General features: G+C 38.9%; 1 protein-coding gene across 5 annotated transcripts in view; it reads left to right on the top strand.

Moving 5' to 3' along the window:
- Positions 1-24,517, top strand: part of LOC134542396 (probable 3',5'-cyclic phosphodiesterase pde-5) — a 176,474-nt gene that overhangs the window by 108,733 nt on the left and 43,224 nt on the right. For all 5 annotated transcript variants that reach the window (XM_063386594.1, XM_063386595.1, XM_063386593.1 and 2 more), the window contains 3 exons: positions 6,552-6,632; positions 19,364-19,522; positions 21,674-21,711. In XM_063386594.1, the coding sequence (XP_063242664.1) occupies positions 19,468-19,522; positions 21,674-21,711 (93 nt within the window). In that variant the 5' untranslated portion in view covers positions 6,552-6,632; positions 19,364-19,467. The remainder of the gene's footprint in view (positions 1-6,551; positions 6,633-19,363; positions 19,523-21,673; positions 21,712-24,517) is intronic.

Raw genomic sequence — 24,517 nt, 5'->3', positions numbered from 1 at the left:
CGTCGTCGTCGGGGACGTGAGGAGGGTGCGCGATGGCGCAGGTGTGGGGCCAGCGGCGAGCCTCGCCCGCTCCTGCAAGGCGCGCAGCTGGCGGTCCCCGCGTGCTCCGAACCAGGGTGATCGCGTCGGAGGCGCGAACAGCGCACCACAACGCCGAAATACCACAACGGCGAAATGCCAAATTGACCACAACGCCGAAAGCTAGAATACCGCTGGGTACCACAACGCCGAATTACCGCAACGCCTAAATACATTAACGCCGAAAAATGTCATTGCAGGACTCTGCCACAAAGGTTAGGTTAGGTTAGGTTACGTTAGGTACACAAATTCGTTCAGTTGTTTTTTTTTTTTTTCATTTTGCTTGTGTCGCCCCCCCCCCCCTCCTCTTCCCCGCAGCAACATTTTTCGGCGTTACTGTATTTCGGCGTTGTAGTACACAGCAGTTTTCTATAGCTGTCGGCGTTGCGGCCAATTTGGCATTCGGCGTTATTGTACGTTCGGCGTTGTGGTAACGACCCGTCGGAGGCGAAAAGCGCACCGCCATCTTCACACAGGAATCATCCAGTGAAACATCAGCGAACTTCCTCACCTTCGACTCCGGCTAGAATCCTCGAACCTCGGAACCTCGGACAAACGGCTGTTGACGAGCCTCGCAAAATCGTCACTTTGCCTGGGGGTGGGGGAGGGACTTAAATACACCCCGCCTATTCAGGGGTGTAGTTGCGTTAGTGACGCGGGATGATAAGTGTGACTCACTGGTGCATCTAGCTACGGGGCTAAGGCGGCGACTATGCTGGGTTGGTGGCCCCAGCCGCTGGTCATTGCCGAAGCTATAACACCTTCCCCGATCAAACAACAGGGAGCGATCCCTAGCAGTTCAGTTTAAAATTTATTGCTCTGGAATGTATAAACGAACTGGAAATATCTCCCACCCTAACCTAAAGGACGCATGTGTGGGAGGGCAATGTAAGAATGCCGGCCTTAGGTCGGAACAATCTGGGGCTTCCAGTGCGGTATCGCCTCTAAGCGTCCTACCGAATAACCAGAATTTGGTAAAGTCGTAACAAGCTAATCTAAAAAGTTTTTTCAAACATAGCAATAAGATTAAACGTAGATTTTTTTTCACCTTCACAAAAATTCTGAATCTATTCAGTTTTCTTATTTAAATATTTTTATAAATAAAAGTATAATATATAACAAGGGAATTTTGTAAGATGGTTTATTTCCTTGAGGAGAAAAACTATAATTTTTTAAGTCCACTCTAGAATTGTTTTATGTATAACATCAATGTATCATACTTATTATGTTCTAGCTACATGGTTAACATTATTATGGGTCTGATCAAATTTCAATTTCATCATCTGAAAATATACTCGAAATACTCACCGTTAATATCTTCTTGTTTGTTCTTCGTCCATTTACGTGAGTGGTTGAGGCTTTTAATTAAACTGAGCTGTAAAACATGATGAGGATTTGATAATTTTATTTTTTTCCCTAAAACACTTTTAGCATAAATTCATGAAAATTTTTGTGAATGCTAATCAGCTAGAAGTGCTTCGTTCAACAACAGTCGACTCGTTAAAAAAGAAATTCTGGTCATTGTTATGCTGTTAAGAGCCGGGTAAACATTCCACGTTTCAGTAACACGCAGCATTTGATCGAGATAAATAAACTTCCCGCCCACAATACGAGTAAGCGCGCAGTTCGGGGGAAATTATTTTGGTTTGGCGTTGTTTGCACTGTAATCCCTGGTGATTATCACGCCGCGCCTGCGCGGTTTGCTGTTTATTGGCTCGTGGGTGTGTGAATGGCTGGCTCGTGGCGTCGGGACTCAAGAGTTGGAGATCTGGAGAGGGAAGCCTTCATTTTACAGACGAGAGAGCCACACCCGAAGTTCCCCGAAGTTTACATGATTTCACAGTATCTTTCATGTAGCTATCCTAACCAAATCAACCGTCCACAATGTTTTAAAGTAGTTATAATGTAGTTAACCTAACCTAATTGACCATTAGTATCCTTTTATCAACACCGCCATATTTATTTACAATGAAAAAAAAACCGAAGATGCACGATCGGTCGTTTGGCTCTCTTGTCTGTGAAAAAAAAGGCTTCCCATCTGGGGAACTCACGTGGTGCGCCGTTGTGTTCTAAGGTTAGGTCCTAGGAAAATTGCTCTGGATTATCATCTACAAAATATTTGTTTAAAATTTATTTAAACATTTTTTTTGACGTGAATACGTCTTTAAAATTGCTTCTACAGTGGGAGGCAATTAAAAAAGCGAATGATTGATAACCAATTCGAGGGATACAGTTTGGTGTTGCAGCTACATATCTATCATCTCCATCCAAAATTTAATTACACCACTGGACAGCTAAAGGATCAAATAATTCGTTACGCTAAGTGAGGACTGCGACGCATCGCGCGCGGTGGAGGGGGAAGCGCCGCCATTTTGAGGTCATTTTGCTGCGTTTCGAGATTGCCATTTAGCATAACTTTTGACTCGGAGAAGCTACGACGTTCGTTTCAGTTTCAATCGTCAGCTCTCGTCAAAATCTACCGATTGCATATATAAAATATTAGTGTAAAATAGTTACAGTGAATATATATATATATGTTGTTAAAATAAAAAAAAACATGATTTTAACATACATAAAATAGCGTGTTTTATATTTTACATACATAGAAAATTTTACCTGTTACGTACATGTATTCACATACAACACACGGCCTTCTCCATGACACAGCCACACCCCAATTTTGTTTTGTTTATTTTCGAGTATATTTGAATTAGTGGTAGTTATTAAGTTTCAAATTGCAGAGCTTTACTGTAATTTAGATCTAATTAAAAATTAAGAGTAAGCACAGAATAAGGAACAGTAGCCAAAATAGTTTTAATATTGTATATGTTTAGTTAAATATATTATTATAAGCCCTAAAAATTTTGTTTGCTGCACTTGCAGTTAAGTTTTCAACTTGGTGATGAAAGTGAAATTATGAATCTGAAAGAATACCCAGATCACGCACACATTTAGTTCTCGGTATCATGTTATGGTTTATTACATTATTGAAATTTTCTCCTCCGAGCACAAGCCTTCTGAGCTCCGTCAAGGACGCGCCTCCGACGAAATGAATCAACTTTCTTCGCAGTGCAGCGAGGAGAAATTACTGTACGGAATTTAATGTTTATTCGTAAGTGCCTGTCCCTCGCAAAGAGTGAAGTCGCCACCCCTCCGTCTGTAATACCTACCACTGTGCGGGGGCTGTTTTTTTCTTCTCTAGAATACTTGTATTTCACTTCCACGAAGAAGCTCTTACCGGCCGAGATTACATTATTGTTTTGAATAAATCAGAAATGTTTCCTTAAATTTAATAAAAATGTCTTATATGCAGGCATTTCATAAATTACAATATATATATATATATATATATATATATATATATATAACTTTGAACGTGTCCATTTTATCCTGCGTGTCGGAAATTTTCTCAACATTTTTTAATAGTGCAAAATTATTTTTTTTATATAAATAACACATTTGAATCATACAAATCGATGACTTACAACTTATAAAATAATTTGTGGATAAAATATTTTTTAAGGTTTTTTAACATGTGACCAGAAAGTTCCTAAGAAATGCAGTTATAGTTTAATTTAATTTTTAATGTTTTTTAATCTGCTAATTTTTTTCTCCAAAAAATGTTCAAGTTGTATAAGAATAATAGGTGGATCTAAATGCAAGCCGACTCAATACTCGGGACGGCGCAGTATCTTCTCGGAAGTATTTCCCATCAGAGACAAGGGGCTGTGTGTCGAGTCTTCCAGGCGCCTCGGGCCGCGAGCCCATCAGACCAGATGAAGGCGGCGGGCTAATCTGCACCGCCGGCACTCAGGCCAGCTTGGAACCGATACACCGCCTGCAAAGTGATCCCTGAGGGCTGTGGGGGGGGGGGGGGGTGAAACTTAACTCCCTCCCTCCTCTCCCCAACCCCCCACCTCGTTCCTACCCTCGTGATCAGCGGAGAAGTTGGAACTGCCGAGACGAACCCGTCGTTGCGGTCATGCGCGCTCCGGTTGGCTGCCTCTCTCTTAAAAATGAAGACGGGGGGAGGGGGAGGTCGCATCGTGCTTGAATGACGCGAATATTATATTTATATCTAGAGACTGGAAAATTTCGCATTTTGGATGACCTCCAGGATAGACTCCACCATCCCCTACATACTCGGGCAAATGCCACCTGCCCATTGGCTACTGACTCGTGTCACCTGTTAACTGGGACGCTTGCAATTCGATACTTTTTTGGTTGAAGGTTTTTCATTGGCTCAAAGTCCTTCAGATAAACTGTGAGCCAATCAGAGAAGCAATTTAAAGGTACATTTGTTTGGATTCTATCATATCATGAAACGAATCCGCAAATTTTTCCGGTCTCTATTTATATCTATATACTAGCTGCCCGACCCGGCTTCGCACGGTTGTATTAATGGATGAAAAAATGAGGCCAAATATCTTATTTACAGTTATAATAAATGAAATACAATGAAAATTAATTAATTTTGACAAAAACTTAATACAATGCTTTGTAATGTACCGAAGAAAAAAAGGAATTGCACCGATGGTTTCCCGACTCTCGAGCACGCAACGTTGTCATGGAGACGAAGTACCCACTGTTTCCCGGGCTTAAACACCAATCAACATTGATAATCAGTTTATTATTAATTATAAATTATTAAGACCATTAATCGAAAAAAAAACTATCCTATCTTGGAAAAAATTACACATTAATGCCAATTTTCATCGGAATCGGTTGACTTGGTGAAGAGTTCACTGAAAACAAACATCAGGACACTGGATTTATATATATTAAGAAGATATACATAGGTACCGGAAAAATTCGCGTTTTCAATGAACTCTAGGATAGACTCCATGATCATCTATGTACTTGTGCAGATTACACCTGCTGATTGGCTACTAACTCGTGACACGTGTTAACTGGGAAGCTTGTGATTCGATACTTCTTTTGTCGAACTTTTCCATTGGTCCATAGTCCTTCAGATAAACTGTGGCCCAATCACTGAAGCAGCAAGGTAGGCAAAAAGTATTTGGATTCTAGCCTATCGCGAAATGAACCCGCGAATTTTTCAGGTCTCTATATATATATATATATATATATATATATATATATATATATATATATATATATATATATAATAATGTGAACGACTCGACAGAAAACGATGGTGGTTGGTTCTTTTTGTCGGGTAGATGTTTTCATTACGGAGACCACCTAAATGTATGTACCTGCAGAAACAGTCAATTATAACGGATAGTTGAAAATAAATAAAAAAAACATGCAAACAATTGTTCATCGAATAATGGTTGAAAACAAAATTTAATAAAAAATAACGAGATAACGAGTGTAAAAAAGTTGGCTGTAAAATTATTAAAATTACATACCTAAACATATATTTGAAACTGCTCCGATGAAAGTGAAAAAAAAAAGACTTGAAAGATACTAATGTAAACCCTTGGCTTTGGACCTGATTTTCGACAAGGAATTTTACGAAAATGCTGCCCATCTTGTTGAAATTCATAAAAAATTTAACACTACAAAGTTTCCCCCTTGGTTTTTGTGACCTTTGATTCGCGCCGTCCACCACGGATGGCAGCACCGTTGTTAACGCATTTCCGTTCCGTGATACTTCGCGAAATTAATCCTACCACCAAATGCCATGTACCGAAAGCTGAGATGTTACAGATCAATACACATTCCAGTTGGTATCTGAGCATGAGTACTAGCGCTTTCTGTGAACACTTGATGTAAGCTTTTGGACATAACGCCATTGCTAAGCACATGTATGTCTGAAGAAGATAACTACAAAAAAAAACACCTGTGTTTTCGTACCATGTGCGTCTCTGCCTGAGGACGGGAGCAGATAGCAGTTCCCGAAACGTCACTTGTTTCTGTTTTAGAAAACTATTGTGTTTGTTTTGTCTTTTCGTTTTGTCGTGTTTTTGTCTCGTTTCAACTGTTGTGCTGAATTTTTTTGGGTTCAATATTTTTGTGCTGTCATCATTTGTGGGGGTTTTTTTCGTTCTCTTCTGTGTTTTTGGAAAACTATTGTGTTTGTTTCGTCTTTTCGTTTTGCTGTGTTTTTGTCTCGTTTAAACTGTTGTGCTGATTTTTTTTTGTTCAATATTTTTGTGCTGTCATAATTTGTGGGTTTTTTTTCGTTCTGTTAGTCCATTTTTCTTTGTTTGTTGACCATATTCCTGTTATGGAATATTATGTGGTGTTTATATCCTGTTGACAACATCAATTTTTTTTCTTAATTTGTGTTTTTGTCTTTTTTTTTTTTTGTATTTTTCTTCTACAGACATACATGTGCTTAGCAATGGCGTACGTCCAAAAGCTTACATCAAGTCATGCACTCCCATTTCAGAAATCTTTCAACGCTTTCTGTGAACTTGCACACATGGACTTGTTCAGTGGCACTATCTGTGCCGTGCTGAGGTGGAAGTCTCTTGACGGAGGCGCGTGTGGTGGGGTTGCAGGATCCAGCAGCCAGCAGGCCGTGAACGGGGGCGCCTCGACCGCCGAACAGCCGGGGGCACCTACCACGGGAGACGTCGCAGGTCAGTCGCGCCGTCGTGCCACCTGATGGGGCCTCGGCATTCTTCGGCAGTCTGCGGTGCCCGAGCTCAACGTTTCCAACACAGTGTGGCCACCAGGCCACATTTCAATTTTTATTTTGGCTTTTCTGATTTTCCTGATTTATTTCAATTTTTTAAATTACCGTTTCAATCCTTAAAAGTCAGTCGCAGTATTTTTTTTTTTTTTTAATATTTGTGTATGGGTATGGTTCTTTTACTTATTATTATTCATTTGTTTGGTTTGACCGAAGGCCAAAGACTAGCCTATAATTTGTTTTATAACATTTCTATTTTTGGCTCGACAACTTGGGTAAATAGAGGAGTTGGTTTTTTTTTTGTTTTTTTTTTTCATATTTTTAATTGTATTCACCCAGAGTGTGTCGGGGACGCAATCCCTCCTTCCATGTTGGACGGAAGGCGGGTTTCAACAGATACTCGCTTTTCAGAGCATTCTCTTTGCGCTCAGCACCGCACACTTGCATTGTGGTGTCTGTGACTGCTGACTGTGCGGTAGGCCAAATAAAAGGGGAAGTCAGTTTGGTCGTTTCTGACCGGTTTTAGTAAAACAAAAATGAAGTTTTACTTCTTTAGGCGCGTTATGAAAAAAAAAATGATGCGCGCACAACATGCAACGAAATTTTCACGGGATAAAAAAAACTGCACACAGAAAAAAGTGCTGCATGCAAATAAAAATTATTTATGTGCTTTTCAATCTTATACTTTAGTGATTGATATTGAATACTAGTCAATATATTTTTAAAAATGTATTTTTTAATATTAGTGATAGAAATTGTGATTATAAACTTTTTCAAGTGTATTGATATAAGTTAGGTTAGGTTATGCTTATTCAGGTGCGTTATGATTAATAATTTTTACGATGCGCGTGGGGCATGTAAAAAATATTGACAAGAGTAGGTAGGTTTTGTATGTATGGGGGATACGAGTCCAGGGTCGTGATCCAGGGATCCACGGCGGCCATCTTGGATTACGTCACTTCTGGTGGTCATCTGGGATGACCTTGACTTAGACTTTCGACCCCGGCGGCCATTTTGTTTTCTAGAACATTTCGCCTTTTGTTTTGTATAACATTACGCCATTTTGAATTATTATGTCCGCCGTCTTGAAAATCTGAAATTATTAACATATAAAATTCGATTTTTTTATAAATTTATATAATTAAAAATATAATGATATCATCATCGAGTGCCCCACTCATGTGCGTTGCACTTTTATTTGCGCCTACATCATCATCATCGAGCACACTTTTCGTTATGCTGGCACCACCAGCATATGCTGAAGGCAGCCATCTTGTTTTCGTTTAGTGGAAACTACCATCTTGATTTCATCTGATGGAGGTCGCCATCTTTGTTTCTGGTGTTAGTTCCTAAAGTACGTTAGTCTCGCTCTTCTTCGTGCATGTAAGGTCGAATTTCTGTTTCCTAAATGTGTTGTTATAAACCTTAGGTTTAGACCAAAAAAATCTTTTTTTTTATATATATCCACATGATTCTTAAAATAAACATATTTCAAACACAAATCTTCATATTTTAAAACACAAATCCACATATTTCAAACCCAATTCTTCATAACCCTCACAATCCTCAACCCTTTTGTTTATGATGGTAGTTGTGACTACCATTTTTCGGAAAGATGTAATCATATATAATATTTATATCTATAGTCTCAGATATATGTTAGCGTATAGCAAATTAACCGTCTCATTATTGTGGATTCGATGGTTACTTATATTTTAAAGTAAAATACTTTTCTAAAATATACTTACCAAGTTAACAACTTTTCATTCATCAGATTTAATTTAATTATTTAGCCTACTCCATCCTAGACGTTACACCGTTCTGGACCAGACATTTTTCAGAGTTGTAACCCACAAGTAATATCTTATTTTATCTCTTATAAGCAGGAATGTGTTTGCGTATTCGTATTTAAAAGCTGCCTAGTTTTTTTTATTATTACAGTTTGTCTAGCAAATTTACCTGATTATAATTTTTTTGTCGCGTAAGTCTTCAAAATAAATGTTTTCCTCAAAAGTATAGAATCTTTGATTTGATTTTGAATTGCTATCGATAGTACTGTTATTTATGATTGCGTAGCAAAAACATTTAGTCACATTATCAGATAATTAGGTGCAGGGTGGAGATTCAAAAACATTTTTAAAAAAAAAGCCTATAATTCAAAAACTACGACACTTTTTGACGTGCCAACGTCTAATAAATCGATGAACGCTGGCTGCACGCACGAAAAAGTGTCCCGTTACGCCATTGTTCCGTTGCACTGTGTCCCGTCACACACATTGTTCCGTTACGCTGTGTCCCGTTACGCTCATTGTACGATTGCGCCGCATCTATCTCTCTTCCACACGACTGTTTATAAAGTGAAGTGAAAAGTTAATGTGGTTTTCATTGCTTATTACAACTACAATTTCGGCAATAAAGGTTAATTATTCTTGAATTTTAAAAATCTGATTACTAGTAAAATTTCAAGTATTTATTCTTTTATTATTAAAATAAAAATGATTCAATTGTATTCATAAAGTATGCAATCATTTCATCAATGTTTTGTTATGACGTTGTCACGTTAAACTATCGTCCGTAAACCGACTTTACAGACAACAAATTTTTTTTAATTATTTTTTTTTTAATTCAGAACCGTAATTTACTGCCATATGAACTGTTCTCGTCTTGCCGAGTTATGGGACACGCTGTATGCATACATGTGTATATGTACAGGTTGTCCCACAACTCGGTGTAAATCACTTATCGGGCTGTGTGGCGGCTCTAAGACTGAGGGCCCTGCTGAGAGGTGAATGACTTGTGTTCTGTCGGGAGCGAGCAGGAGTACTCCGAGAAAAGTCTACGTCCGTGGCATCCCTCGCTCGTGAAAAGCCCGGAATCCGCGCTACCTGTGTGTTCAACCCGGCCCGCTCTCGTCGGGAAACAGCGTGCGTGTAACCGCGGTGCTGCCATCTTTGTAGGTGGTGCTAACCAAAGTTCACAATGACAAAGGTAAATTTGTAGTATTAACATTTTAATGAATTTTATCAAGATGGGCAATATTTTAATGAAAGGAATTGTCAAAAATCAGGTCCAAAGGTGGTGTTTAGGATTTTTTAAAGTCTTTTTCATTTTTATCGGAACCGTTTTATTATATAGTTTAACCTTTTGCTCCGAATTTCGAATGATTCGATAGTCGACGTTGAATTTCGTGTCCAAGTTTTGTATAAGTATAAGTGTATTTGCAATGCGACAATGTCGAAGCAGACGGTAGCATTGTGGCGGTGAATAATTTGTTACCCCTCTTGTAGGTATTTATCTAGAGACGCGATTGTCACCTCTACAACTTAGCAAAGCTATGTCGCATATGGGCTTTCCTCAGTTTACTTTCCTCATTTCGGTCTGGTAGACCCGATAAGTGGTACATAAACATATGTTCTGACTGAACTCTTGTGATTATGTATGAATTGAGCCTTTCCTCAGTTTACTTCCCTCATTTCGGTCTCTTAGACCCGGTTAGTAGTACATAAACATATGTGCTGACTGAACTCTTGTGATTATGTATAAATTTAGCATTGCCTGGTGGCTAAGCTTCAAACATCTCACAACTTGGTTGGCGTTAACTCCCTAAATAAGATCTCCAGAATAGTCTAAATAGTACACATAGTGCTGTAAGAGCAAACTGTACCCAATAAGTCAAAAATATTTTCCACTTTTATTCTTTTCATTTACACAAAAATTAGCAAGTAGGTTATGAATTTGGATGACTTACATGTGGTACAAAGTTACTACAAAACATAGTTTTTGAAACTTGTTATTGCGGGGACGATTTTTCGAAGACAAGTATCCATGTCTTGGTCAACACCAGACGTATCCCAATATACTTTCAAGTGGATATGTATCTGATGCAACCTAAACATCAAAACTTTATGAGCTTGATATTCCATACTTATTTTGTATGAGATTACAGAACACTCAAATACCTGTAGATTTATTTTGTATGAAATATTGTACTCATTTTATCGCACAACAATATTTCCGTGTCTATTCTTATCACAAACTCTTTTTTTTCTGCATTTCTTTTCAGATGAGTGGTGTTAAAATTTTTCTTTAAGTCGGCAATGACATCTGTGAACAAAAATTGTTGTAATTTAACAGCCGCGAAACTTGGGACTTTAAAATTAATTTAATGGTGAGAAAACTTTGAATGGAAAATTAACTCAACCGTCCTAATTAAACTTATATTAAAATAATATGTCATGATAAAACGACAGATTTAGTCTCTCGAAGGCTAATCCGATAATCTCAGTAAGTAGAGTTCTAATCCGTGTCCATAACATCCGATTATAACTTTTCTTTTTAAAATACATTTTAAAAAAATACTTACCAAATTAATAACTTTTCTTCCATCATTCGCGATTTAACTTCATGCAGGTCATTTCAAGATTTAATTCAAGAATAAACGAGAAATTTAAGGCCTGTTTTTTTGGGTTCTAATTAGTTATTAATGAAAATAATAACGTCATTTCAAGCTGCCAGATGGTGTTAATTAATTTTTACTATTACATCAACACAATATTAAATCATTATTAGACATTTGTAATCTTGGCTTTTCGTGGCAGTTTTGCAATTTTGTAATTTTGTAAATTCCAACGATCTGACGAAACAGTGAAAATATTTTGTACTAATGGATAGACAATAATATAGTTCAATGAAAATGCGTAAAATTCGCTTTTAATACTCGGTATCACACGGATAGTTGATAATTTATTTTTTATGTAATTACTTTACTGCAAGGGCTATTTATGTTGCATTTTTTTAATCTGTTGCAAAAATTTTCAAAAGATATTCACTGAGCGTGATACAATGTGTGTAAAAGGTCACGCAAGTTATCACTTGCACGACTTTTCCAACTTAATTTATTACACTTAGTAAACATCCGTTGAAGTCATTTTTGACAGAACAACCAACGCAAGAGAGGTATCGTGTTAAAATTTACAGGAATTTTCCTTAAGGGGAATCAGGCCTTGCTATCTTTCGATATAATATATTGAGAGACCTGAAAAATTCGCGGGTTCATTTCGTGTTATGCTAAAATTCAAATAATTATACCTTAGTGCTTCTTCTGTCATTGGTTCACTGTTAATCTGGAGGACTGAGGGCCAATTAGAGACCCTCACTAATAGAAGTGTCGAATCACAGGCCACCCAGTCGAGACGACTCACAAGTCAACAGCCAATGAACAGTTGGCATTTGCCCGAGTGTGTAGGGGATATTGGAGTCTATCCTGGAGGTCATTGAATCCGCGAATTTTTCCGGTATCTACATATATGATGATGCCGCTTGCAATAAAGCTTCCAGGCTAGATTTTTTTTTGTTTTACTTGGCATAGGACTTCACTTTAACTACTTGTTGAAGTCAGCACTTGTGAATTGGTGTTGTTATCATGACAGTTATATTCGCCCGCGGCGCTTACAGACTCCCGTTAGTAAACATGTGGTTGCAGCAAGTCACATAATGTCTATGAGATATTATCTATGCCCAAAATTGGTATAAATATTTAAAAATTATAATTATAGCAAGACGATGGAAAAATCCAAGTTGGCGAGACCTAATCCTCCTTAACAATAGAAAAACTAAAAAAAAAAAAATCGTCTGTAAAGTCGGTTTACGGACGATAGTTTAACGTGACAACGTCATAACAAAACATTGATGAAATGATAGTTTAGTTTAAGTACTAAATTTAAAAGCTACTTTTGAAAAGCCCGCCTTAACCTATTTAATATAATAGTAGATTCATAGACCAATCGAGGGGAAGATAGATAGATGCGGCGCAAGCGTACAATGAGCGTAACGGGACACAGCGTAACGGGGCAATGTGCGAAACGGGACACTTTTTCGTGCGTGCAGCCGGCGTTCATCGATTTATTAGACGTTGTCACGTCAAAAAACAACATGGCAAATGTGACCTAGCTCTACGTAAGTGATTTAAATACGTAAAACTAATTGTCACTTTTATTGATTCCAATGAAGAAGTAAATAATATATTATTTGAAGACATTTTAAAAGTCGTTTATGAAGTACACATGAGCTCGTTGTTAGTGTGTGTTCCTTGTTGACGAGTGGCTACCATGTTCGCGAGGTAGCGGGTTTGGGTTTTTGTTGCAACCTTGTGATGTCCGACGAAGTAAAACAAACGGTCGAGTTAATCTTAGTCACATTCCTGGCATCGCTTACTGGTGCGTGGAGTGTGGTCAAAGGAACTTGCAAAACTCTTCCTGGAGTAATGCCCAAACCAACTATTTTAAATCCTCGGAATCACTATTTGGGCAACAGACATTGACTACTACATGTAGGCCACGTGGATATCGAGACATTGTTAAACCAAACTGTTAGTCCCGCATGCGCATAATTCTAAAGACTACGAGTTCTCACACTCGGTCACAATTGGTGCTGTTTCCTCGCCAACCACTTGAGTTAACTAAACAAAATTGGTTGTCTTTAAAGTCGGTTTACGGACGATAGTTTAACGTCACAACGTCATAACAAAACATTGGTGAAATGATTGCATACTTTTATGAATAAAATTGAATCATTTTTATTGAATAATCACTATTTTGTATCGATACAAAGAAGGAGTGAAATGAAATCTACAATTTAATTGATAAATTTACTATTATTTGCATTCATTAATTCAAATATGTTTATTACTTTAACGAAGGGATTATTTTAACTATAACTTTTATACATGTTTGCTATTTAACTTCTTCCAACCTGTGTTATTCTGTTAAGGATAGGACGATGATAGGAAAAGTAGGAAACGAATGCGAGTGTTTCAAGTTTAATGTGCCTCGAAAAAGTCAAATCGATGGTTGTTCCAATCGAGTGGAAGAGAGATAGATGCGGCGCAAGCGTACAATGAGCGTAACGGGACACAGCGTAACGGGTGAATGTGCGTAACGGGACCCTTTTTCGTGCGTGCAGCCAGCGTTCATCGATTTATTAGACGTTGTCACGTCAATACGTGTGCAATCGTCAGAACAGAAGTGATTGAGAGTATATCTCCGCATTGATAAATCATTTAGTGCATAACCCTGAAACAAAGAAAAACTAAGTATTATAAATCTGAGCACACAATCCCGACTTCTTTATATAAGTTCATGAATATACCTAAAAATTCAAAACGAACTCTCTTAATAAGTTGTGTACAGAAGGCCCTAAAGTAAATGAATGTTAATGTGTGAATGAACTTCCTTGCCGGTATGCCAGATAAACGTTCAGGAAGCAAAAGTGAGGAGGTAGATGATTTAAAACATGGAGTAAAAACTTCATTTCAGCTTGTGGGTGAATTGACTCATTACTGGATTTAAAATTCTTTAAGAAACATACGTTTTAAAAAATCGTTAAACTGCATAAAATTATAAAAAAATTGTAAAAGAAATTTTGTTCTAATAAGCTATAAATTTTAGACTTCCAGATATGCCACTGTGTCAGATAACGTCAAACAAAATTCATTTTCATTAACATTAATTTGTTTTAATCCTTAAATTCTAAATTTCAATATGTACGCACAAATTTTAAGTGGTTAAGGAATTACTAGAGACCTGCAAAATTCGCGGATTCATTTCGTGATATGCTACAATTCAAATAATTATACCTTAGCGCTGCTTCGACCACTGGTTCACTGTTAATCTGGAGGACTGAGGGCCAATTAGAGACCCTCACTCATAGAAGTGTCGAATCACAGACACTCGGTCGAGACGACTCACAAGTCATCAGCCAATGAATAGGTGGCATTTGCCCGAGTGTGTAGAGGATATTGGAGTCCATCCTGGAGGTCATCGAATCCGCGAATTTTGCAGGTCTCTAGGAATTACTATTCACTTAAACTGAGCGATTGTACCAAGACTTCACACAACGTTGAAACCTGGGGTCAGCCAAGCATGAATGACTAATGGTAATGGATACTACGTAAAACCGAATTTTGTCCATCTCATGATCTACATTACGTTTTCGCTATGTATACATTAGGTAAAGTGACATGTTTGCATTGTGAAAACAGTTTTCAAAGGATTGTATTTTATGGAAGTGGCTGTAATTATCGGAGAAAATTCTAGTCTGTTCCTCATTCCGTATCCAGTTCATATCAAAGTTTTATACTTAAAATTTTCAAAATCAAATTTTATTTAGGTTAAAGTACAGTTTTTTTATCACAAACACATTCAATTTCTTACTTTATTTTAGTATTTTACGCTGAAATACGATTTATTACGTTACACGGAAAACATTTTTCGCGTATCGACTTTATAACAAAGCTTTAAAAATCATTTCTTCAAAATCAAAAATATTTTGGTAATTGCACAGTTTCAAATCACAAACACATAAAACTGATTACTTTATTTTAATTATTTTACGTTAAAATGCAGTTGGATATATTGTACTGTACAGTTTCTCCCGGGAACAATGTCCCTCAAAAGTTTTATACTTTTTTAATAAAATTTAATTTTGGTAACTATACAGCTTTTCATCACAAAATATCAAATTACTTCCTTAATTTTAATAATTTATGTTAAAATACATACATAGAAAACCTACCTACTCTTGTCAATATTTTTTACATGCCCCACGCGCATCGTAAATATTGTTTATCATAACGCACCTAAAAAAGCATAACCTAACCTAACTTATATCAATACACTTGAAAAAGTTTATAATCACAATTTCTATTACTAATATTTAAAAAAAATATATATGTTTTAAAATATATTGACTAGTATTCAATATCAATCACTAAAGTATAAGATTTAAAAGCACATAAATAATTGTTATTTGCAATTAGCACTTTTTTCTGTGTGCAGTTTTTTTATCCCGTGAACATTTCGTTGCATGTTGTGCGCGCATCATATTTTTTTTTTTTCATAACGCGCCTAAAGAAATAAATCTTGAAAAACGATAGTTAAGATATACTGGATACGCAATGAGGAACAATTACCCTGGGTCGTAATTCATCGACAATCAGGCGTGGTCAGTGGCGTAGCCAGGATTTTTGTTAGGGGGGTGTTAAGAAGCATGCCCCCCCCCCCCCCGCCGTATTAAAGTGGGGGGGAGGGTGAGTCCTCCCCCGGGAAAATTTGGATTTTAAGGTGTAAAATAGTGCTATTTTAGCAGTTTTCGGTACTTCAATTTAAATATTGTAATGGTAAAATTTTTATTAATTTTTAATATGAAATTTGTTTGAGTGATGAATAAGAAATTTAATTAAAGATTTGGGGCTAAGGGGGGGGGTGGAAACCCTAACCCCCCCCCCCCCCTGGTTACGCCCCTGGGCGTGGTTCTCGCAGTGTTCTCGTGTGTTGCAACATGGCGGGTGGTGAGGCACAGAGCACACCCCCCACCCCTGTGCAGTTGGGGTGGGGGGGGGGGGGAAAGGCGCAGAACCGCCGAGGCCCGCTCGAAGCAGGCGGCACAGACCGCAGACACAGCAGACACCGCAGACCTCGCACAGACAACACACAGCCGGGCCCGGAGGTCGGACCGCGGTCCCTCCTAGCATTCCCTGCGTTGCTGTTGTTGCGGTTCCAGCTTTTGGCTTGTCGAGGAACCCAAGATTCCCCGTCCAACACCACACCCCCCTTTTCTCCCCCCGACTCGGACGCCCTAATAAACCACGGTTTGTCATCTTCGATTATATTTTTTCCCCCGTTATTTTTTTAAATGAAACTTCGCAGTCGGTATACGGTAAGTCGAGGCGGTGACGTCATTAGGGGGTAACGCACTGTGCTACGTTAGTTTTCGTTTTGTTGTGTTTTTGTCTCGTTTCAACTGTTGTGCTGAATTTTTTTTTTGGGTTCAATTCATCATTTGTGTGGGGGGGGGGGGGTTCGTTCTCTTAGTCCATTTTTCTTTGTTTTTCTTTGTTAACCATATTCCTGTTATGGAATATTATGCGGTGTATATATCCTGTTGAAAACAGCGATTTTTTTGCTTACTTTGTGTTTTTTTGTTTTTTTGTTATTTGTAGTTTTCTTCTACAGACATATACACGTGCTTAGCAATGGCGTATGTCCAAAAGCTTACATCAAGTCATGCACTCCCATTGCACAAATCTTTCAAAGATAATATCTGATGATACGTTGTAGCCACCGATCTCACTCTCCCCCCTCCCCCACCCCCCGGGTGAGAAATGGCAAGGTTCGCCAATAGAGGTTCGCAATCATCGCCACCGGGACAGCTGTCGCGCTCTGTGGGAGACGGCGCACGTGCTACTGGGATCTACGGCGCGTAGAGGTTGAGCCGTTGATCGCCTGCTCGGCTTATTAGCAATAAAGAGCTTGTTGACGGAGGCGCCCGGCGTGCTGCTGTTTTCCCACGGCGTGACGCGCTGCTGATTGCGTGGGGCCGTGTCCCAATTGCAGCGGGCACAGAGTGCTTCTGCCGTCGCCGCCACTTTAACTCTCTCCTGAGATACGTATAGTCTTGCCCGGACACACGCATGTCTAGAGACCGGAAAAATTCGCGGATTCATTTCGTGATAGGCTGAAATTCAAACATGTGTACAATTCTGCTGTTTCTGCAATTGGCTCGCAGTTTAACTGGAGCTCTCTGGGCCAATGAGAGACTATCGACCAAAGAAGCGTCGAATCACGAGCTACCCAGTGGAGACGCCTCCCGATTTAGTACCCAATGAACACGCGTGTTTACTTGAGATGTGCAGAGGATAATGGAGGCTATCCTAGAGGTCATTGAATCCGCGAATTTTTCCGGTCCCTACGCATGTCTTTTCAACATCTCCGTTGCAGTCGCCATCATCAGGGAGCAGTCAGTAGGTAACTGCTCCCCTGACGATTGAGACCGTGTATGGTCACGAGTGACGTTAATTTAATATTCTACACACAAACATTTAAGGACATGAAGAAGCTTACCTTTCATGTTAGCGGGCAGGAATAAACTGACATCTCGTGACGCCACGACTCATAGATAGGCCACGGCTGTGTGCGGCAAAGACAGTGCACTTTCACACAAAAACCATAGACAAAGCGGAGACTTCATTCCAACACAACATCGAATTCAGTGTTACCAACTCCGGATTTAGAAGAAGAAGAATAAATCCCGGAAAACGGTTATATATATATATATCGATTATGTGAACTGCTCCCTAATGATGGCGACTGCAATGTCGACCGAAACATTTGGTGAATTATATTGCCAAGGACACGGCTATACAACCCATAAGCCAAGCTACTTCAGACAATGGCCCGTGAAAGCCTGCGAACATTATTTTCAACATCTCGTCAAAGAGTAAACGAGAATTTTTTTTTTGTTTATTTTTGGTTCCAATCAGTTAACAGCGAACATAATATCACCTTTTCAAACTGCCAGATTGTGTTAGTTAATTTTTTTTTTAATATTACGTCAGTAAAATATTAAATAATTTTGCAGATATGTAACTTATTTACTTCATAGTGATTGTAATTTGTTTCCATAAAGGTTTGTAGACACATTTTTTTTTTTCATAGTTAGATGAAGACAGTGTTATTACTCATATTCGAAATGGCAGTTGACAAACAATCCTGGGATGGAGTCGAAGCTAGAGGCTGCTGTGAGGCGAAGGTGGGATGTGATGGCTTGGATTCCTGCGGACGAGTCAAGGGGAAAGGGTGGGGGGAGTCTGGTAGGATGTGGAGGGTGATGTTGCGGGAGAGAGGGGTCGTAGGTGGTCTGAAGGGAGGTGGCACCCCAGCTGGAGGGGTGGTGGTAGGGGTGGTGGCAGGGGTGGATCTGAGTCGTCCGAGGTGTGACCAGAGAGAGCCAGTGGCACTGCAGCCGCCTTGTTTCCTGCCGGCATCACCAGCCTCGCAGCAGGAAGCAAGGCTAAACGGGGACCAATCCAGAGTGTTAGGTTTATAATGTTAATTTAACTACTTCATGACTAATTGCTGAGTAACAGAGATTTAAACTGTGCGAGAGACACTTAATGATATTTTTTAATATTAAAAAAAAAAACATTTTCTACATAAATGAGTAGGAGATGCAAAATTTCTGGTATGCCATATCACAAATATGTGGCTACTAAAATAAAGTTAATTAATTTTCACTGATTTGTTCGCCTGACAATAGCTTACGCAGTTTTTCTCACAATCAATATAGCTGTGTTATTAGTACAGTACACTCCCGATTATCCGCGAAATTAAATGGCACGGCCACCGCGGATAGTGAAAATCGTGAATAATCCGCAAAAGAGCCGAAAATGGGAAACAAAAAAAGGAAACATTAATTTCAACTTTAAAAAATCTAAAAAATTTATGTATAGTAGAAGTTACAATTAACAGTAAATATTTTTAATGATGCTACAATTTTAGTATTTTTCTGAATAATTAACATACAGAACATTTCAGTAATGTAAACATAAAAGTGCTCGGTACTTGCTTCGTAACAAGGATTTAATACTGTACGTACTCAGAGACTTCATTAGACACTGCGTGAGTTTCGAGAAGGTCTGTGGCGTTTTACTGTAGACTGCACACAGTGCACTCGTCAGTAGAGTTCAAATTCGCTCACTTGTAATAAAAATACAGATTTACAAATGCGCCGTATTTTTTTTTTTCGTAGCATGCGCGGATAGTCGGGAGTTTGCTGTAGACGTGTGGCGGGTGTGCCCAGAACTACCTCGGCAATGAGGCACAGGGAGGACTGTGGTTGCAGGCGAGGCCAGCGAGGCGCAGGTGCGGCGCTACCTGGCGGCCAGGCCAGACTTCCTGGAGCGCTACGTGCTGGAGCATGTGGAGCTGGAGCAGCTGGAGCGCTGGATGATCCGCGGCACGCAGCGCGCCAAGAAGAGGCCCGACGCCAGCGGCGCCCCAGGTCAGCCCTACCGCCCACACGCCCACACACGCCCCCACACACGCCCCCGCACACGCCCTCACACGCCCACAGCCGTGTCCTCGCACCTGCTGTCCCACGGTCGTGTGCACGGTGCTGATGTGTCCTTCCTGAACGATCCGTAGGGGCAGGCATTTTCCGCGAATAAATCTGAGCGCCTATTAGACTGCAACAAAGTATACCTATACCAGTGGTTTCGTCCTTGTGATTGGCGGCCGTCTGCGAGATAAGTCATTGATGGAGACCTGCAAAATTCGCGGATTTATTGACATCCAGGATAGACTCCACAGTCCTTTAAATGCTCGCGGAAATGACACCTGTCCATTGGCTACTGACGCGCGAGACGTCTCAAATAGGCTGTCCGTAATTCGGCACTTTCTTGGTTTAGTGTTTCCCATTGGCTCACAGTTCCCCGGATAAAATGTGGGCCAATCGCAGAAGCGGTACGAAGGTATAGTTGTTTTGATGGTAGCCTATCGCGAAATGAATCCGCGAATTTTGCATGTCTCTAGTCATTGTATTATTTGACCGGGCCAATCAGGACTTGTTTGCTTCCGCACTGACTCACAGTGATCGGTGTTGTAAAAATATACATTGACCTGAAAGAAACTCACCCAACTAAGAAACTCAGACGATGCTACAGTGTTTTTAACTTTTCTGCTAGTCTCGGAATCTTTTTCGCGAAATTTGCATGCCCCTAACGATCCGTTCGAAAATGAACGAATCTTTGACGATGGCGGCTCCAGGAAGACCTCTCAGGCAGGGCTCTCGCACACAGGAGGATGCAGTTAATAATCATGACATTGCCCTTGGGATATTCACATAATATATGGTCTCAAATACTGAAATTTAGTATTTTCGTACAAATTTAGATTGAAAGAAGAGTTCAGCACATTAACGAAAGTATTTAAGTTAACATTAATATTCCCTACAAAGAAATAAGAAGTAAAATTTGGGCTCGGAAGGGGCTGTCGCCCCCTGCGCCCTTCCTCTGGAGCCGCGCTTAATCTTTGAGCGAATGAAACCTTACGATTTGTTCGCTACGTAAGGAATCGGTAAAACATAAAAAGCAGATATAACGACAGAAGTGAACCGGCCAGTCTGATTCGTCAGTGAAATGATTCATGACGACGCGACGGTATCCAAGAGTAATCACAATCAGTGATTGCAGCGTTCGCGTGTTTATAAGAGCCAACGATAACTGATCAATGAAAAAAAGGGTAACACGAAATTGGGTTGGGATGGTCGTGACAAGAGGCAACAACTTGAAATTGTAAAACAGTAGAAAACGAATTTCTTTCCCGGGCTTCTCTTGTTAATTCATGTTTATCGTAAAAACAAATTAAATTGTAAATAATTTTATTTAAAATAATTATTTTCTTTCGCCGCGCTAAGGTTCAACAGTGAAAACTCACGCAATTTTCATAAAATCAACATCGTTTTTGCCTCCTGTGGAATGACGTCTGTGTTTTAAAAGTTTTCGGATTTTTTTCGATATTTGGTGACCAGTAAATTAAACTCCGTACTGCGTCAAATAAATCGAAACAACTTTGACAAAATTGCGAGTATGTTAAATTACTGCTGTGTTACTGCCTACACTAGCTATTATTTTTAGCGATGTGTTGGCAAATCTTAGACAAATGAAGAGCCTATGCGCAGAAGACAATAATCGGTCCACGTCATCATTACTCTATGCCCCGGTCACGCACACGTGACACAGTCGACTAGCAATCTGACGATCAGACCTACAACATAAACCATTTCGGATGTAACGTGAGAAAAGAGAAAGAACTAAGGTTTTCAATTTTTACGTTGTGAAAATTTTAATTACCAATTTTCACGGCACAAAATCTTCATTCGATCTTAGTAAATTCATGGTGTTGTTATTAACTACAAAAATCCCCTGCTGACATCGCTGGAAATTTTGAATAATCATCACAATACGAACACGCTGCATGGAGATTTGGCACCCGTAGAATTGCTGTGTGCAGAATGACAAGTGATTTTGTCATTTTACATTAAATCTCAGAACTATTAGTGAAAATATCTTATTTGCAGACTGCTTATGACAGCTGTCTTCGTGGGTTTTTGTGGTTTCAATTGCCTAATATTTTTTTTATAATTGTGTTTCAGCTAAAAATGGCCGCAAGACAAGTTTATCCCGTTGGAAGGTGAGTCACAGGCACATTTGATAGCCAATCAAGTTTAAAAAAAAACTTTCATTTATACGCTGTTATGGAATGTTTAGTTAAATTTCATTAGATATATAAATGCTATCATAATAAGGCAGAAATTGTATTTCATCCCATTTTCCTCTTCTTCTCGACCTAAACTTAAAAACCAAATCCAAGTAAAAAAAATTCGAGTTCCTTTTAATAACAGTGCATGTAAAGTTTAATGAAATCTCTGTAATATGCATCCAATTTCATCATTTATAAAAATATATTAAGGTTTATTTTCAGCTTACGGTTGTTTCTAGGGTTTGTATGAGGAAAAAAAAATATTATCATCGATATTACTTTTATAAAATATTTTTCGGGTAAATTCCTCCCTTTATTTCTTACCGAAAAATGTTCTGCCTTTTCTTTTTCTTCCGTAAACATGCCATGGTCCTCGGTTCTGTACCTCTGAAACCTGACTGCGACAGTAGTTGAAGTGAATGTTGGAATATGTTCGTAAGCGATAAATTCTTCTGTTCAGCACGGCTTGAATGAGGTCATAATGCTCAGTAACTGTGCTTCCGTGTTAAGAGGCCACTCCAGTGTTTCAGGGGCACTACGCAACCCGCGTTAACCTCATAAGATTCAATGCTATTTTCATTTTGCTTATAACTAATTAACTAATATAGATTTCGAAATGATGCTTGCTTGATATGTAAGACAACGATGCTCTTATCAAAGCCCCTTTCTTCAAAAACGTGCATAAATTATGGTTTTATTCTAATCTTTACTAATATGCATAAGTGTATTGTCTAGGTTTGAACCATAATTTATGCACGGTTTTTGAAGAAAGGGGCTTTGATAAGAGCATCGTTGTCTTACATATCAAGCAAGCATCATTTCGAAATCTATATTAGTTAATTAGTTATAAGCAAAATTAAAATAGCATTGAATCTTATGAGGTTAACGCGGGTTGCGTAGTGCCCCTGAAACACTGGAGTGGTCTCTTAAGAGGAGAAAAATCCTGTCAGCGCCGAGATATCTGTTTACGCAGTGCTGTAACTCTCTCGTCTGACTATAACCTTTGCTGGAAAAACATTAATGTTTCAAGAGTGGCTTGGTGGTGTGTATCCCGGGCCGTTAGCTCAGCTCCTTCAAGAACCGACTGAACACACACAAACACGGTGGCTCGGCGCGGCGGTCTGGAAGCTCGTGGTTTGATAAGCGGCTAATAGCTCGAAGCGCGCATGAATAACTTACGCCCTCCTGCAGCTGCCGATGCCTTCTGCCGCCCGACCGGCTCTGCCGTTCGCGGGGAACCAGCCAGTGGCGTGTTCAGAACGCGTTTGAAAGGGAGGGGTGAGGCATTAATTATGTTTCCATCATCTACTTTTTTTATAATAACACAGGTCTGCGAAAAAAAATTGCTAAATGGTTAGGTAATATTTTTTTAATTGTCTTAAAAGTAATAGAAAACGGTATTCGTATGATATATACCACGTCACATTTATCAGATTTAGATGATATAGTATTTGAATACGAAAAATAACAAAACAAAAATTTAATAAAATGAATGAGAATCATTTTATAATATTTTATAAAGTTTTATTGAGTCTATAGCTATTAAAAATACAACATTAAGGTATACATGAAGAAAACAATTAATAATAACGTTTTCTTTTTGAAAAAAATCTGCGTTTTGTTGGTTTTCGTTTATGATTTTTTATTTCATATCTGTGTATCATCCAACAATAGTCCGCCATCATATTAACGTCCCAACGGCCTTGATATCTTCTTTTCATCTCTTTTATGTCCTAATGAAACCGTTCACCTTGTTCTTCACTGTAGTCGCCTAGATTTTTTGGGAAACAATGTGAGACTTCAAAAAATGAATTTTCAGACTCATATTACAGCCTAAATTTTTATATGCGTTTAACATTTCCTGGAAAATATTTTTATACGCAGGATCTTTTGTGTTGCCTAGAAACTTAGATACGACATTTTTAAAAAAAACTTTTTCATCGCAGACCTGTGTAATCAAGCTGTAATATTATCACCCCTTCCCCCTACCAATCTCGCCTTCATATCATTTTATTTTTTTCTAAAATAACCTTTGCTCAGGTTACCTGTTAGCTCCACGTGACTTATCATGTTTGTTTTCATTTCAATATTGCAATTACATGGCCTACTTTCTAATCAGTGTTGAAATGCAACATATTTAAAGATTTAAAATGAATAGTAAATTTTTTAACTCCTCGTAGGCCTGCCTTTTTTTAACAGAGATACTTTCCCGCGTGTGTTGTTGTTAAAATATATTATTATCTAATCATATCAAAACTTATTTGAAAAGGAGACCGTATCCTCGAACGTGCCCTTATATGCTTAAACCCCCCCCCCTCCTTTTCCCCCTTTTTTTCAGGCATTTGCTTTTATAACCTGTTCGGCTATTGTTATTTTTTCAAACAATTTCAATGAAATTAACAAAGGAGAATGTTTTCTTGATTTGCTAGGCTTGTGGGTTGTAGACCCGTCAACGTTGAAGAGTTATTTCCGGACCTGTGGGTTGAAATTACAAGGTGTTTATATTTACATGTTTATCTGGATAGATTTTGCTTCATGATTGCCTGTGTGGGTTGGAGCTCTCTGGAACTACCTCGGGTGATTGACTGCAGCAGTTTTCCAATTACTGTGTGACCTGCTTCTAAGTTCTCTTGGCTTTCTGGCCTGGTCAGAGGCGATGTATCTCATGTGATCTGTTCGCTTTCGTTTTGACAACTTTCGAAGAAGGTTTCCCAAACTCTGATCAGTTTATTGTCTT

The sequence above is a fragment of the Bacillus rossius genome (genome assembly GCF_032445375.1).
Source record: "Bacillus rossius redtenbacheri isolate Brsri chromosome 4 unlocalized genomic scaffold, Brsri_v3 Brsri_v3_scf4_2, whole genome shotgun sequence".
Classification (NCBI taxonomy): domain Eukaryota; kingdom Metazoa; phylum Arthropoda; class Insecta; order Phasmatodea; family Bacillidae; genus Bacillus; species Bacillus rossius.
Note: the sequence above shows the minus strand (reverse complement) of the source record. Positions and strands in the feature narration are given on the sequence as shown.